The sequence below is a fragment of the Monoraphidium neglectum genome, assembly GCF_000611645.1.
Source record: "Monoraphidium neglectum strain SAG 48.87 unplaced genomic scaffold scaffold00205, whole genome shotgun sequence".
NCBI lineage: Eukaryota > Viridiplantae > Chlorophyta > Chlorophyceae > Sphaeropleales > Selenastraceae > Monoraphidium > Monoraphidium neglectum.
The window spans coordinates 19,487-36,223 of record NW_014013423.1 but is presented as its reverse complement, the minus strand read 5'-3'; the positions used below and the strand labels follow the sequence as shown (position 1 = coordinate 36,223).

At 60.4% G+C, this 16,737-nt stretch overlaps 2 protein-coding genes across 2 annotated transcripts; both read right to left on the bottom strand.

Annotated features, from left to right (window-relative positions):
- Positions 1 to 1,150: 1,150 nt before the first annotated feature.
- On the bottom strand, positions 1,151 to 4,181 carry MNEG_1928 (hypothetical protein; the record flags this gene model as incomplete). Its single annotated transcript, XM_014049599.1, has 7 exons — positions 1,151 to 1,179; positions 1,434 to 1,539; positions 2,069 to 2,119; positions 2,446 to 2,615; positions 2,833 to 2,962; positions 3,201 to 3,350; positions 3,669 to 4,181. The coding sequence occupies 7 exons, from the start codon at positions 4,179 to 4,181 to the stop codon at positions 1,151 to 1,153; spliced, it is 1,149 nt and encodes a 382-aa protein (XP_013905053.1).
- A 2,846-nt stretch (positions 4,182 to 7,027) lies between these two features.
- Positions 7,028 to 10,158, bottom strand: MNEG_1927 (hypothetical protein; the record flags this gene model as incomplete). Its single annotated transcript, XM_014049598.1, has 6 exons — positions 7,028 to 7,417; positions 7,794 to 7,824; positions 8,185 to 8,552; positions 9,032 to 9,326; positions 9,608 to 9,791; positions 10,152 to 10,158. The coding sequence occupies 6 exons, from the start codon at positions 10,156 to 10,158 to the stop codon at positions 7,028 to 7,030; spliced, it is 1,275 nt and encodes a 424-aa protein (XP_013905052.1).
- Positions 10,159 to 16,737: the final 6,579 nt, after the last annotated feature.

Here is a 16,737-nt window from a genome sequence, read left to right as displayed (position 1 = left end):
GGGCGGCGGTGGGGGCGGGGGCGGGGGCGGCGCGCCCACGCGGGAGGACCGGGAAGGGCAGCAGGAACGGAGGGATGAGGGCCGAGGCGATGAGGAGGGCGGGGGCTTTGAAAGGGGTGTATGGGATGGGGGGGCCAAAGGGGCCGGCTCGGGCAGCGGGCAGCGGCAAGATGGAGGCGCGGCGCCGCTGCTGGGGTTGCTGGTGGGCGGCGATGCGATGGCGGATGGCAAGGACCGGTGACGCCCGATGGCATGGAGGGGGGGTGACGACTGGGTGATGCTGCGTGGGTGACACTTGTGCTTTGACTTGGTTTTTTTGACCCCTGTCCTGTTCGACCCTACCTGCGCTGAGTTATGTGCGCCGGATTTGATCTGTGTGGTGCTAAACATGACAGCCTGAAAAACAAGAAGATGATTTATTTCATTGAGCAGCCCGTAGAGTGGCCCCTTGTATTTGTTTTGCTGGCTTTTGCCATCTTTCAAGGCACTGGCGCTGTGCAGAGAGTGCTTGGTGCTTGCGCGCCTAGCAGACGCACTGGGCACAGCACCAACGATGGTTGGTAGCTGTCGCTGCCAGGAACGCTGCTGTTGCTGCTGCTGCTGCTGCTGCTGCTGCTGCTGCTGCTGCTGCTGCTCCTGCTGCTGGTGGCCACATACAAATTGTTACATACCCCTCTGAAAACTGAAATGGGTGGCGGGGGTCAAAGCTGAAACACCCAGGGCAAAACCAAGCAAAACAAACCAATTGACAGAGCCCAAACCTTGATGCGGACAGCTGCAGGAGGAATCAAAAAGAACCTCAAACAGCAAAAGGAGAGTCCCATGAAAAGCGGCCTTCAAGGAGGCGCACTCCCAGGGAAGGCCAACACACGTCATCCTCACTTCTCTGCAAGTGTGAGGGTGCGGCGCAAGCGCGCCGCGAGATGCAGCCAACACCCGTAAAGGACCCGGCAGCGCCCACGCGTGGGGGCGTGCTAGGGGAGGCTTGCCGAACAACTGAGCAGCAGAGTATCCCAAGTTGCGAATGGCGCCTCAAATCCGCCAAGCGAGGCGTGGCCGCAGGCTGAAGGGGATGTGCAGGGGGGCCCAGGCGCCCGGCGCAGCCGGCGGCCGCAGCAGCGGGGGCGCAGCGCGCGGAGGGGGCGCTCGGTCAGCTGTCCTCCCACAGCCAGAACACGCCTGCAGGCAGCGGCAGGGTGTGTCAGTGAGGAAATCAGGGCGGGGCCTAAAGGATTGGATGCACAGCAAAACGCAGGCAGAGCGGCGTGTGCAACGGTACAGGGCGGCCGCCCTCTCGCCGGCTGCAGGGCGGCTCTTCCGCAGTGGCGCACGGCGGACAAGGCGCCGCCAGTACGCACGCCCGACCATGAAAGATAAACGAGGCGGCCCCGCGCGCCTTATGTGGCGCGTGAATGCAGGAGGCCAGGGCGCACCTGTCTCGCCGCCTTCCGAGGATGCGAGCTTCCAGCCGCGGTGGCCGTCTTCTGCTGCAGTGGCGGGGTCATTGTATTGCAGGACTGCGTAGCCCACGTGGCGGACCTTCGGGGTTGGTGTGTGTGTGTGTGTGTGTGTGTGCGTGTGTGTGCACGCGTGTGTGTGCGTGTGTGTGCACGCGTGTGTGTGCGTGTGTGTGCACGCGTGTGTGCAAGCGTGTTTGTGTGTGGGTGCGTGTGTGGGTGTGTATGTGTGTGTGTGTGTGTGTGTGTGTGTATGTGTGCGCGCGCGCGCGAGAGAGAGAGAGAGGGCGGGGCAGAGGGAGAGGAGAGAGTGGGAATGGATGTACATGGGACTTGTGGCACAGCACAGGAAAACAAGGCACCTGCCTGCGGGGCCCACGCCGGCAGGGGGAGGGGCCGCGCAACATCGGGCAGCCATGCAGGGCGTCCACACCGGGCAGCAGGGCAGTGCTCGCAGCAGCAGCAAGCGGCGCCGGGCCCGCAAGAGCGGGGGCCGCCGGCGGCTCCGCCTGTGGCGGCCTGGAGGCGCCGCCGCGGCCCCGGCCAGCGCGCGAAAAGTGGCGACTGGCTCGCGTGCCGGGTGTGCTGGGAACGCTGGGTGCGCGGCTCACCTCAAAAATCTCGCACTTGGGCTCCATCATATTGACCACGGCCCTCACACACTGTGGGGGGGTGACACGCGCGCGGGAGGTTCAGGGGCAATGGCTGGTGGTTGGCGGGCGAAGACGCGCGCGTCACAGGAGAAGGCTTAGAAGGCAGCGGAAAGGCGCGCAGCGGCATGCACTAGCATACAGTAGCGCGCGCGCGCGCACACACACACACACACACACACACACACACACAAGCACGTGCGCCTATTTGCACGTGCACACCCTCACGCATGCATGTGCTCCCTCATGCGCACGCGTGCGAACAAAACTACACACACACACACACTCACTCACACATACACACACACGCACGCGCCCGCACGCGCACACGCGCTCACCTCCCCATGTGAAACCACCAGCAGGTTCTTCCCGGGAAAGGCCCACACCAGCTGCTGCACTGTACGCCCGTACCGCTGCAGCCCCGCCTCCAGCGCCTCTGGGTATGGCGGCGGCTGGGACCCTGGGCGCGGGACGGGCCGTATCGACAGGGCTGGCAGCTGCTCTACGCCTGCGCAAGGGGCCGGGGGAGGCGTCTCATGAGAGGCGTTTCCCTTTGCTCTTGAGCAAGACCGGCCAGCAAGCAGGGGTGCAGAGTCACTACGTGTGCTGTCTGCTCGCGATGCGCCGCGGTAGCTGCCTCGGCACGCGCGGCAGCCTCCCTGTCATGCCCGCGGCCCGGGCTGCAAGCGGCCTCACAGCGCAGTCAGGGCGACGCAAGCACCCACATGACTGCACGAACATGTCAATGGCCTCCTGCATCGTGGCGCCGCCCCACATCCAGGCGTCCACCGGCCGTCGCTTGGCCATGTGCACGCAGTCGGGGCGGCCGTGCATGAGCACCCGGGGGTCGCACACCTGTGGCGGGTGGGACGATCAGGGCCTTCTGAAGGCTGCCTCTCACGCCCCTACTGCTCACAACGCAGTACAGGGGACAGCGGGCAGCTGTGATGGCCCAGAGAGCCTGGTTCTGAACCATCACCTGCCACCACGGGCCCGCAAAGAGGCCCAGGGAAGCACCTAAGCCGCAGGGCCCTTTGCATTCCAACGCATCAGTCGGTGGCGAATGCAGGAAACAAGAACGCGGTCCCCTCACCTCCGACAGGCCCCAGTCCACCAGCCACGCCCCCTGGGGCGTCCCCAGTTCTGCGGCGATTTCAGCGCTGGTCTGCAGGCAGCGCTTAAAGGGTGACGTCACAATAATGTCAATGTTCAGGTCCCTCATGGCAGCCGCGACCTCTCGCGCCTGCAGGGGGGCGGCGAGGGTCGTTTTGGGGCACAAGGAATTTATCGTTTCCTGCTCTGCGTGTTGAGTATTTGTCTTGCCTGGGGACCGCCGCGATGGGTGAGGGTTTATGGGTTCCTCTCAAAGCCGCAGCGGGTGCGCGTTGCAAGCGGTTTGATCGCTGGGTGATCCGCAGAGGGCGCAGCAAGGTGGCGAGATCTCGGGCGTCGCGCTTCCCTTCGACAGTCCCGCAGCACGCGCGGCGTCGCAGCTGCGTGCTGTGGGCTGCGTCGATGACGTTACCCTTGAACCACCAAAACCCCCAGCGGGCGTCCACACCTGGGAGCGGCCCTTGATGGACAGCGGCGGGTCCCACGGCCGCGTGGCGACGCGCGACCACGTCGCGTCCAGCTCATCCTGTCGGTGGCCGTGCCGCATGACGGTGACCGCGCGGCCGGTGTCGCCGGCGGCGGCGCTTATCGCATTCAGGCCGCCCTTGGAAAGCCGCGCCGAGGGCGGCTCCCCGCGCGGGGCTTGCTGCTGCTGCTTGCTGTCGGATCGCGGCCGTGCGGCCAGTGGCGCCGGCAGCGGCACGTCCTCCACTGCGGGCCCGTCGGCGCCCGCCGCGCCCTCCAGGGCGAAGCTTTCTTTCCGGCTGGCAGGCCGCTGCACCGGCGCCCGTCCAGAGTCGGCGTCGCCGTTGGAAAGCAGCCGCTCCCGCGCTTCGATGTCGTCGGCCCCCGCCACGCCGCCGCGCCCCCATTCCTGGTGGTTTTCAGCGTCCTTGTCGCCGCGCCGCGCGGGGCCGCCGCCGCAAAACAGGCGCCATAGGCCTCTGAAGCAACTGCACATGCTATGCAACGCCTGGCGCAGGTATGCGTAGAGGTGCATGAGTAGGCGCCGCAGGCGGTGCGCCAAGCGCAGGTCGCCGATACTGTGCTGGGTTAGCGAGCGTAGATTGTTGGACGCCTCAGCAAACAACTCTTATTCAAAATCAACACCCCTGGTCTGCGATGCAGAGCAAGATCGCAACATTAGGATCTGCATCAAACGAGCATCAACGCACGATCGTGAAAAGAGCGAGCGAACAGAGCCGCAGCTGTGGTATAAAATGACCCACATATCTAGCGTGGGTGTGGCCAAGTGGTACGTGCGATCCAAGAACGTGCGCGCATGGCGGCACGCGTAGCCGCCAGTGACGCCGCTCGAGGCACATGACACCGTGCTGCGGCATGGTGACAGCCTGGAGACGATGCGACGATGTATGCTGCTTAGGCGCACCGGTAGTGTTCAGCCCCATTCCTGCTGCAGGGCGTTGATCCTCATTTCAAGAAAGAGCTCAAGAATACCCCCAAAAAACACTCTGCAGTGTACACGCAATCCCAAGCGGACCTACATGGCCACGATGCGCACAGGCCGCGACGGGGTACGGGTATTGCAACGGTCGGAAGTGCGCAGGGCTGCCAGCCATCAGTGGCAGTGGCGGCATACCTAAGACCAGCGAGGTCTGGCTGCTCAGTAAATCCTGTTGAGTTGGTTACACAGCCCCAGGCCCGCCATTCTACTCACATTGAGTCCCTTTGGTATATGCGGTTTGGCTGGGCGCTTCATGTGCGTGTGTGATGTTTGTATGCAACAAATCAAGGGGCGATCACCTCGACATCTTCAGGTGTGGCCTGGTCTGTCACAGGGCTGTACATCAGATACTCACACGCAACCCCTGATGTACGGCCCACAGCGTCCAGGAACGTTGAAACAGCCGCTAAGCAGTTACTGGGGCAAGAAGGCTTGGGAGAAGTGGATCAATTGATGCGATCATGGGTGGCCAGCAGCCTGGCACGCAAATGCTGGTTGGGGCCAAACCCCGAAGCTGCTTGTTGTGCTGTTGCTGTACCCCAGGCGCATGCGGAAGACATTCAGCATCTGAGTGACAATTGCGTTTCAACACCTGACTGTTGGCTAGGTGCAGTTGCTGTCGGCGTTACAAGAGAGACTGCATGCGCCGTGCTAGCAGGCGCACACCCACAGAAATCTTGCGAATGCGCGGTTGTGTTGTGCGACCACGTGTAGATAATGGCTGTGTGCACAACGGGTATGCCCAAGCAATAACGCCAAGGGTATCATATTAGGGGTGTGACGATGAACAAAAGCTGCCGGCGGTCAATAGGACAGTCAACCCAGCAGCATGCTAACACCCGCTTCATCAAGAAAGCAATATTCGATGCCAGGGGCTGATGGTGAGCAGGCAGCGCGCGTGGCAGGTAGTGCGTTCGTGTGAGGACAAAAGTGTGAAGCGTGCAGCAACCGTGCAAGGCAGCAGGCATCAGAGCGACATGCAACCATGCAGGTGCTGGGCAGTAGGGTATGCTGCTGCCATCTGTGAAGGGCCGTAGAAGGTGGCCTTGAATCCGTTCATTGAACGCGTGTGTGCGCTGGTCCGCTGCAGCAGGCACCTGCCTGGCCTAAGGAAGCTACCGCTGCTGCGAGATCAGCGGGCGGTTTGAGAAAGTTGTGTAGTGAAATGGGACAGATCGCACCCGGAGGCGGCCGGCGAGTGCTCGCTGGCGCTGGATCGACAGCGGCGCTTCGATTCACAAAGGCAGGCATGCCAACAGGGACCGCGCACAGTCGATCAGTGCAAATGAAACAGATCCTGTGGCGAGATGCTAGTCACCCAGTAGCCTGCCAGTATGGAAACCCTGAAAATCAAAGGCGTGCCAAAGCGCAAGCACGCACCGTTCAGAAATCAACAGCACCTGTGGATATCAATATAAGTCGTGCGATGCCGCGGGACCCATGTTTGTGCAGCGACACTAATTGGGCAGGTGGATGAGCACGCTGCACCACATGGGATGAACCGTGCTCAGGCGCCGGCGCTCCTTGCAGTTTAACCTCGCCATGTCTGCAGGCAACATCCACACGCAGCATGCGACATGGAGCACGCGAGTGAACGACCTGCTAATCAGACCCTGCCCGGAAAGTGCAAGGGCCAAGGTCACAGCAGACAGCAATGCGGCAAGTGTGGTTGTAAAATGCGCAATTTATTTGAATGCAAAGAGAAATTGACCCACACTTCCTGCGTTGCCAGCACACAGCGATGCAGTGCCTGCACTCCGGCAGGTGCATGGCCGCTCGCAATGGAATCCACAGGTGCGGGGTAACGGGATGGCAAGCGCCTCGCAACGGCAGGGGCCTCGGCACAGTGCTTGTATGTAGCTTATAGGGTGGTCGGTAATCAAACTCCCATAACCCAGTCAATGAAGGCCTGTGTGCACCCAAAGAAAGCAACCTTCTCACGAATAGGTGCATGTGCAAATGCTGCTCGTCCAAGGAAGCCACGCACGCCCCCGCAGGTCGGCAAGTGCAGCCTTGCACATCTGCAAGCAACAACACGCCTAGGCCTAATGTGTCAGCAGGATCCCCTTGGGTCCCAAAACAGGAGTCCGGGGCATGCATGGGCAGAGCCCTAAGCAAGGTCATAAAGCACAGGTTGCCCGTTCACTGTAGTGCAGCCATATCAAAATCCACAGCAAGCTGCCGCCACCATGCTGTCGGGCATTATGCACCACATATCTTGTCCTTCAAAGAGAGCCTGTCGGGACACCAGATTCTTGGAGTCCCGTGGGACTGTGACACAATAAGGTGGTTGGGGCCGCCCTGGCGAGGCCCTGTGTGACCACACGTGCATTATGCACCCGTCATGTCAGGGAGCAAGAGGGGCCTGCAACAACTTGGGCAGCCTGCACCATCACTACGGGCCGGCGCCCCGTGGCCTTGCACAGGCAGCCGGCGTCCCACTCCGCAGAGGCGAGCCGGACGCCGCCCGCCGGCGTGTTGGTGACAACAGTGCCGTTTGTGTTCGCGATGTTGCAGGAGCTGATGCTCGTGAACTTGCTGTTGGTGCATGTCGCCACGACGGTGCCCAAGCGTCCCACTGAGAAGCCGCGCGCCGACTCGAACTCGAGAGACAGGATGCCGGAGCCGTTGGTAGTGGCAGGGGCAAGGCATGCGATGGTCGCAAATCCAGCATTGAGGACCTGGTTGGCACACTTTGCGGGGTTGCGCTTGGACGGCTTGGACACGCACACCTGTCGACACGGGTTGTACAGCATCACAAGCTGGGTTAGCGGACACAGCAATCCTCAACTCTAAAAAAATACAAATCACGCTCAAAGTCAATACAAAAGCATTGTAATAGCTCTGGACCGTGCACTTTTCCAGGAGAGCTATGGTCAGTTGAGGTTGGTCAAATCTACACAAACAGGGGTGTCCCAGGATCTGCAAGTTTTCTGGCGCTCTGCAGCCAAAGACATAGCGGCGGCATGATTGATTTTTTTGACAGCGGCCCATGTGCCGTGCTGAAGCTAGCTTGGTGTGGCCGTCAAACAGCCCAACAGCTGTGGCTGTCCAAGGCGTGCTGCATTGTCCAAGGCGCGCCAGTTGTGTGCAGCTTCCCTGGCTCACCGTGGCCGCTAGACCCGCCGTGAAGGGGTAGCTGGCGGTGAGGTGCGCCACATTGACTTTCGGGAGCTTTGTTTTCCTAGAAAGTTTGAAGATGGGGGGGGCAGGGGCAGCATGTACGCATTTTAGGGTAGGGCAAGGGGGGGAGGCAATGTCAGGCAGCCAGCGGGAAGCACTGGGTGCCTGGGCACAATGCGTGTCATGCTAAGCAAGTTCAATGGGCGCAAGCGGCGCGCCGAAGCAAAACAGTTTAGTCCAAGGTACGGGCTGTCCCCTGCTCAGCACTGCGATTGCGCTGGAACAAGCTTGCAGCAGGCGTGTCAGTGCTGCAAGTCAGGTCTCTCGAAGGCATACTCTGGGTAATACGTGAGCTTCCACATGCCCCACCACGCACATTTCAGCCTTGACAAACTCCCGCAGGTTTAGGCACTTGCACTTGGACAGTCGCATGAGCTTGGTCATCGTCTTCCCGACGTTGATCCGCTTGCAGGTGGGCGCGTTGCCCTTCGGCGGCTCCCTCTGCTTGGGGCTCACGCAGCACGCCTGGAACACGGCCGCCTTCGGCTGCGCTGTGGCCAGCAGCTTGCGGGCGCTGCTATCCATGCTGCTCGTGTCGTTCAGGCCCACATCAGCCAGCCCCTGCACCTCCCCATCAAAGAAGACAGTCGCGGCCCTGGTGGTCGGGTTGCGGACGACAATGTAGCTGCCAGCCGCGCCGCCGCTTGCGATGCACTTCTTGGCGGCCAGCGTCGAGGGCGTGCACTGCAAGGCGACGGTCGCGCAGCCGTCGGCAATCTTCATTGCGCCAAACTTTGTGTCGGTGCAGAGCGGGCCCAGCAGAGACGACGCGCACAGCCCGCTGGACGGCTGGGGGTCGGCAGGAGCTAGTGGGGAATTGATCGAGCTCAGGAGGCTGGACATGGCAGCTGGGGAGGCGCTGGACACGCTGGTGGCGAGTGTCACCAGCACCCGTTTGTAGTCCTGCCGTGTGGGGTGGGCCAACACGCCAGCAAGTTGGGTCAATTGATTGATCAGTGGCGGCCGCATGCGCAAATCTCTGCTTGAAATGCCAAGGATGCCCAGTGCAACAGCTCGCGGGGCAGGTTTGTGCCTAGTCTGAAAGCAGCTCAAACCTGGTCATGAAGTACCATAGTCGTCGCCAACCCTGCTCGAACATACCCGCTGCTTTGAAGCTGTTCAAATAGCAAGCTAGAACCCTACGTATCGAAAAGACAACTCACGATGTATTCACATTTCACAGCCGTTGTCTGCACGTCCGTAATGCCGTCGCTCGTACGCATCTTTGCAGCAAAGCCCTCTGCGAGCGTGGTTAGCTGGGTCACATCGACGGGGCAGGCGGCGGCGGCAGACGTTGTTGTGCTGTTGTCGCTGGGGATGAGCACCAAACGCATGTTGACCTCGGCGCCAGGCACAGGGGTGGCCGGGCTGACGACCAGCACCACGGGCGCCGAGGAAGTCAGCAGCGAGTAGCCGTTGCTAATTGTATAGTTGAAGGTGGCGTTGCCTGAAAATGTCCTGCGATTGAGGAGTGGGGGACGCAGGACAGGGTTGGGAGCTTGGAATGCGGGAGTGCACTCTGGGGCCCAAGGATGAAGGAGGAGTTTGGGAGGTGTGTTGAGGGGAAGGGTGCTGAGGAGGGGCAAGGACAAGGCGCAGGGCTACACAAAAGGGGCTGCGGCGATCATACGACATCCAAGGATGCAGAGTCCGCCCATGATGACGGCAGCCTTGCGGGGACATCATCATTGCGCTGGGACCAACAAAACTCCTGCCGCCCCGCAACCCTTATCACTCACGTCGCAGGTGTGTACACAAATGACCCGTTAGCCTGCAGCTCAAGGCTGCCCGTGGAAACATTTGTGGAGGCAACCACGGTCAAGACGGTGCCGGGGGTTGCACTGTCATCATTAGACAGCACACCAGGCGCCGCCACAGCGCACACCTGGCCGTAGGCACAGCTGAACACGTCAGTGACGGCAACTGGCCCAGGTGGCGCCGCGGCCGATACAGACAGCGTCACTGGGACTTTGACGATAGTTGAGTTTGTGCCGTTGCTCAGGGTTGCGTTGAATGTGATATTGCCTGCAAAGCCACTGCGGTAGGATTTGGGGTGCGATTGATTGTCAGTGGCGGTGACTACATGTGCGGAGCAATCGGGAGAATTGGGGCTGGCAGGCTGGTGTGGGTAGCACTTTCTTGCTTTGCCCTGCCAGAGGGACACACAGATGCAACCCCAGACGGCCATGTTGCTCATCACGTGCCAGCCCTTCCTTGAAGGCCTTGCTCCCCTCTTCAACATCCACACATGTGCCTGTACGCAAGCGTCAAAACAACACCCACTTGTCATCCTGCCTCGTTTCTTTCGCCCACATAACACACGCCCAAGAAAGAGTGAACCCCTCCAGCTTCCTCCAAACACACGCAAGTCAGCCTGTCTGGGCCACCTGACGCATCACGCACAGCCTCTGAACACTTGCGACATGCCCACCCAGGGCTCCATACTCACAGGACTGGGGTGTAACTGAATGATCCGTCCGGCTTCCAACTGAGGGTGCCTCCAGGCGGCGTGGTAGCGCTGACACCTGTCACAATCAGGGCCGAGCCGCTGCTAACATTTGGAGCCAGGCTCAGCACACCGGGCGTGCCCACCAGGCAGATGGCGTCACGCGGGCACGTGAAAACGCCGCCGACGGGGCTGGTCTGCTCGGGGATGGCGCAAGTGGGACCGGTGAAGCCCCTTGCAGTGCTGCAGTCGCAGACGTTGTTGGAGGTACAACGCCCCCCGTTTACGCAACTTGGACTGCAAACTGCGGTGGCAGCATGTTTGTTGTATGCGAGTGTTAGTTGGAATGTTGTGAGGGACGGAGAATTCAGCAAAGGAGATACGCTGCGCAAGGAGATAAGCTGCGCAAAGCTGTCTCTGCAATGCTGCAGGTCTTGCACGACAGCAAGCTTTCCTACTCCGCGGCGTCTCTGCCCGCTTTGATGCTGATACAAGTATAATTGCATTCTCATGTATCCTCCCAAGTTCGTGATGTGCATGGTCGGCGGCGGTTGATGGTATGCCTGCTTGACAGTGGGTGGGGTTGCAGCAGCCAGAGATTTAGCAAGACTACATAGAGCACGACGGGGCACGCACCTGCTGGGGTCGTGCAGGCTGCGCCTGAGAACCCGGTGCCGCTGCAGTCGCAGACATTGGCTCCTACGCAGCGGCCGCCGTTCGCACAGCTGGGGCTGCAGACTGTGCAGGTGAGGGGAGGAGTGACCGAGGGCGCTGGTTGGGTGTACAAAGATCGGGGCGCTGGAAGCGCAATTAGAGGAGCATCAATTGATCGCACGCGCCGCTGAGTCTGCTTCAAACCGTTCTTTGTTAGTGTGTGCTAGCCACACCCGACCATAGCATTGCTTCACACCCACCCGCTGGTGAGGAGCAGGTGGCCCCAGTGAAGCCGGTGGCCGAGCAGTTGCATTTGTTGACGCCGATGCAAATGCCACCGTTGAGGCAAGGGGCTGATGCACACAGTGCTGCGGCTGCAGAAGGAAGGAGAGGGATGAGTGGATGAAATTGATTACAAAGTCGCTTTGCAGCAGCAATTTGATGCGCCGCCTCTTCCTTGATATCCATCGCATGTGCCAGCGCTGTACTCAACGGCGCCACAGCCAACACACTCACTTGGGGTGGAGCATGTGGCTCCTGTCCAGCCCCCCGTGGCAGAGCAATTGCACTTGTTCACGCCCACGCAAGCGCCCCCATTGAGGCAGGGAGCTGAGGCGCACAGCGCCGCGGCTGCAAGCGTGGGAGAAGGGAGAAGTGGAGTGCATGATTTCAGCAGTATGTTATAGCAGCACTCGCTGCGCTGACAACAGCTGCCTCTCAATTGATATTGATGGCCCGCCCCAGTGCCATGTTGAAAAACCAGTACCACAGCAGCCGCACTCACAGGGGGTGGAGCACGTGGCTCCTGTCCAGCCGCCCGTGGCAGAGCAATTGCACGTGTTCACGCCCACACAAGCGCCTCCGTTTAGGCAGGGGGCTGACGCGCACAGCGTCGCGGCTGCAAATCGGGCAGGGAGAGTGAAGGATTGGACGGGGCAATGTTTTGCGGCGGCACCTGCTGTGCGCAACAGCCGCCTCTTGATTAGCACCAAAACCCACCCCAGCAACCTGCTCGGCAGCCTGCAAGGCGTGAACGCTCACTTGGGGAGGAGCATGTGGCACCGGTCCAGCCGCCCGTGGCTGAGCAATTGCAAGTGTTGACACCCAAGCAAACGCCTCCGTTGAGGCATGGAGCAGAGGCGCACAACATGGCCGCTGCACGTGGGGGACAGGGAGAACAGACAAACTGCAGTCGTTCTTGTCAGCAGTCAGCGTGGATTCAAAGTTTAAAGTTACACCGCCTCCTCTTCTGATCTGGATCAAACCCCCACCTCTTCCCTCTGCTCAGCGGGCCTGTGCAAGCCGGGCTCACTTGGTGTGGAGCAGGTGGCTCCAGTCCAGCCACCCGTGGCAGAGCAGTTGCATGTGTTGACACCCGTGCAGACACCCCCATTCAGGCATGGGGTGGAGGCACACAATGCCGCAGCTGCACATGTGCGGTGGGCAGAGCGGAGAGGCGATTAATCAGGGTGGCAAGCGCTGCTAGCACTGTGCATCAAACAGCTACCTTCAAAACGGAGCAACAGGCGCCTCAGTGCTGTGCGACAGGTCCCCTCACGCCGCACTCACTTGGGGTGGAGCACGTTGCTCCGGTCCAGCCGCCAGTCGCTGAGCAGTTGCACGTGTTCAGCCCGACACAAACACCCCCGTTGAGGCATGGGGCAGATGTACACAGCGCCGCGGCTGCAGGGACGAGAGTGAGAAGGTGGGGCAGGAAGCAGGAGTTGTTGCACGCTTACATCCAACATCAGTCATCCCAATCAGATACACATTACCTCGATGCTTTTCAATCAGGCCCATGCAGGGTGGGCTCACTTGGGGTGGAGCAGGTGGCTCCAGTCCAGCCGCCGGTGGCGGAGCAGTTGCATGTGTTGACTCCCATGCAAACGCCTCCATTCAGGCATGGGGCAGAGGCGCACAATGCTGCAGCTGCAGATGTTGGGCGGGGCACAGTGAGTCGGTTGTCAGGGTAGGTGGCAGGAGCTGCTAGCGCTGCACATCCAACAGGTATCGTTTGTCTGATTCCAATGGGCACCCCAGCAATCTCTGAGTCCCTTACTTGGTGTTGAGCAGGTCGCTCCGGTCCAGCCGCCAGTGGCTGAGCAGTTGCACGTGTTCAGCCCAACACAAACACCTCCATTGAGGCACGGAGCGGAGACGCACAACGCCGCGGCTGCAAGGACCGTGCGAGGAGATTGGTGCAGCGCGTCAGGGCGGTAGACATTGCGTGCTGCGCTCCTGCATCCGACAGCTTTCCCCAACACTCCAACAAACACGCACCACATCGCCCCGCTGGGCAGGCCCCGCTGATCAGGCCCATGCAACGCGCGCTTACTTGGGGTAGAGCACGTAGCCCCAGTCCAGCCGCCCGTCGCTGAACAGTTGCACGTGTTCAGCCCCACGCAGACACCTCCGTTCAGGCATGGGGCAGAGGCGCACAACGCCGCGGCTGCCGGGAAGTGGTGGGCAGATAGAGTGGTCAGGTTGCATAGCAAAGCGTATCGCAGCATTATTTCTGCGCAGAAGGCTTCGACCTTCTAAATTTGGCACCACCACATGCATCGCTCTGCGCGGCTGCAACGCCCGCACCAGGCGCACTCACTGGGCGTGGTGCAGGTGGCCCCAGTCCAGCCGCCTGTGCCTGTGCAATCGCACGTGTTTGGAGCCGAGCAAACCCCTCCATTTTGGCAGGGTGTTGTGCACACTGCAAGTGGATGGGGGACGAGGCGGGTTTCCACGAGCAGGTGGTCAGATGAGTGAGCAATAATGTACGGCAATGAGCGTGGGACAGCTTGGCACCCAGCATTTCATCCTGCAATCAATGCGCAAAGCTGTCCTGAAGGAAAGGGGTTGTCATTTGGGAGGACGTTCTTGCTGCATTGGCGCCCTGATGAGACAGCACATGGAAGAGGCAGGCGCGTGCATGCAGGCCGAGCAGCTCAGCACTGCTGCGTCTACGTCGGCTCACCCGGCGTGTTACAACCGGTGTAGTTCCCGGTATAGCCAGGCGCACACGTGCAGGTATCAATGTTTGTGCACGTGCCGCCGTTGGCGCACGTTGGGTTGCACGTCAGCGCGGGCCTGATGATGAATACACACTGCACATTGCTGAGGAGAAAGTTGCCCACATTGACGCAGAACCTATCCGTAAAACCTGAGGGAAATTGAGAAGCGGTGCGCCATTTCCAGTGGTGGGCCAGGCAGCAACGGGAGACCATGACATGTCAAGAGTACACACAGAGCAGGCGTGCACGCATACGGCCGTATGGTGACGCCGCGCCTGCCCCGCAGTAGCAGCCACGAGTGTCTGCTGGTGCTTGCCTCCGTACGACACCGCCGGCGCAGTGTACGTAAAGTCGCCGTTCCCAGACGGATCGAGCACCACGCTGCCGATCGTGGGGGGTGTCTGGACGCTGTTTACGCCCAGGCCCACGATGCCGAGGAGCGCGTTGACGGGGCCGAGGATGTCTAGGATGTTGCCGCCAGGCGGAGGGCTGAAGACAGTGGCATTGGCAGCCATCGTATAGTTTATGCCACCGCTCACAATCTGGATGACCTGCTGCAGCCGCCGCCGCTGGACAGCGACTGTTGCTAGCGCTGCTGGGGTCGCTGTTGCCCCGTCCGCCGCCGCGTCGCTGCTCGCGGTGCGGGCGCCGGCCGGCGGCGCCGCGACCAGCAGCAGCGCCAAAAGTATGACTAGGAGCAACAGTTGCGACGAACAAGCTCCGCCTGTGATTGAGATCAAAGATTGGGGCCGCCCAACAAGCAACGGCTGTGTTTGCTCATCGTTCTTCGGGCGGGCGCCCGAGGCGAGAGAGGTGCATGGCTGATGGCAGTGCACGTCAACCCTCATTCGTGACACATGCCGGTGATGTGCCGGACCAGAGTCGGCTGGTCAGCAATACATTGCGTGCCGTTACTTCCATCAATCGCCTCGAAGCCGTTGGGGCCCCACTTGCAGGTCGCAGGCGTGGTCGGGCGGTGACAAGCTTGGACACCTGGGCGCCCACAGGACATGCTCGCGACGGCTGGCCAAGAGCCTCAGGCTGCAAAGGCAGGAGCTTTGACATTCAGCAGGTCAGCCCACCTGTCGCCATTCCGAGCGTTGTCCTCGCCGGGGCCCAGCCTCCTGTTCGCCGTGGTACGAAAGTGGTGTGCGCTTTGATCTTGGGGTGATACAGCTGTCAGTTCAGAAATTTCATATGTCGATTGTGGTACGTCGGCAACCCGAGCTTCTCCAGACGTTTGTGCAGTGTGTGGTCGGCACTACTACTCCACGTTCATGGTGTGCTTCTCACCTCGGCAGACGGATCGCGACGCCGTGCAGCTTGTCGCTGCAGATCGCGCCAATGTTGTGAAAACCATTTTTGAGCAGCGCTGCACACACACTGGGTGCCTGCATAATGAAGCCGCCGTCATTTGTCGACCAGTCAGAGTGACTACCACGGCGGCGCATGACAGGCTGGAACAACAACCTGTTCAGCAATAGAGACAGAAAATCAACTTTCCAAAAAAGAGCTTCGTCAGCACCCAAACCTGCGCAGAGGAACTGTGCAAAAGGCCCGTGAGGCGCCCTGATATGACTAGACCGCTTGGCACTCCCCACACCACCTTGCAACGCCTTGTGTGCTCCATACTACTTGCAACAGGGACCAGACATGCCCTCTATTTGGTTTGCATTGTAAGCCTGGTCTTGCACTGCTGAGGTGCTCTGGCACATAGTCATAGCTGTTGTTCGCCAGCCTCCCATCTGTTGCTGCTGCCACAAGCAAATGGAGGCCCGGGCTCTGAGACTCCCAACGCTATATCGCACAGAGGCGGGCGGATCTGATTATATTACTGAGAGCTTTGACTCAAGGGGCTGAGCTCACCAGTGCCACAACATTGACTCGCTTGAATCCGTGACAATGACCGTGAAATTCTGTGCATCAGTGACGCGGTCAGCATCTCAAAGGTCAACTTGCATGGGGAGCTGCTGTATGGCGCTGTTCTCGCTTGATGGGAACTCATGTCAATGTTAATAGGTGCCAAAAACAAACATGCACAATGGGCATGCAGCCGTGCACCATCGGTGCGTTGAGCCAGACGGCTGTGCGGCCTCTCACATCTGCAGTCGCGACGCATGCAGCCTCAATCTGAACAGCACATGACCAGCACAGGGGATACAATTTATGACACCTACAACACCAAATGATGAGAGTATGCCGTTCCGTACAACTGCATTGCAAGGGTCTCCACTGAGCTTCTTTACTGTACCGCCATGCACATTACCAGCAGATGAAGACACAGGGTTGAGTCGCAGACACATCACGAACACCAACGAACACACGCAGGCCCGCCATCGCGCAGTGCAGCAGCGCCAAGTATCGACAGCAGGGTGAGCCAAAGCTGAAGTAGCCAAAGCAAAGGCCTCGCACTGCCACAAGCACCGGCAGCTCAGTAGCTACTGCTGCCTGTTTTGTACCTGACACCACTCAGCAGCTGCCGCCGCAACTCCAACGGCACGCCCCGCTCGCCCGACCGCCGCACAATGTGGTCGAAGCAGACGCGCTTCACGCAGCAGGTTCTGCGCAGCATGGCGGCCACCAGCGCCTGCTGCCGATGTAGGGCAGATCAGCGAGGTGGCGAGGCCAGGGCGAGGCACACACATGTGCATGATCAGTGTGATGGCAAGCCGCACACAACAATACCGGCATCATACCCATATGCTAAAATGTGACGGTGATGTGACAATGTATAATTAGTGTATGGCGAGTTGCCCAGAGGCAT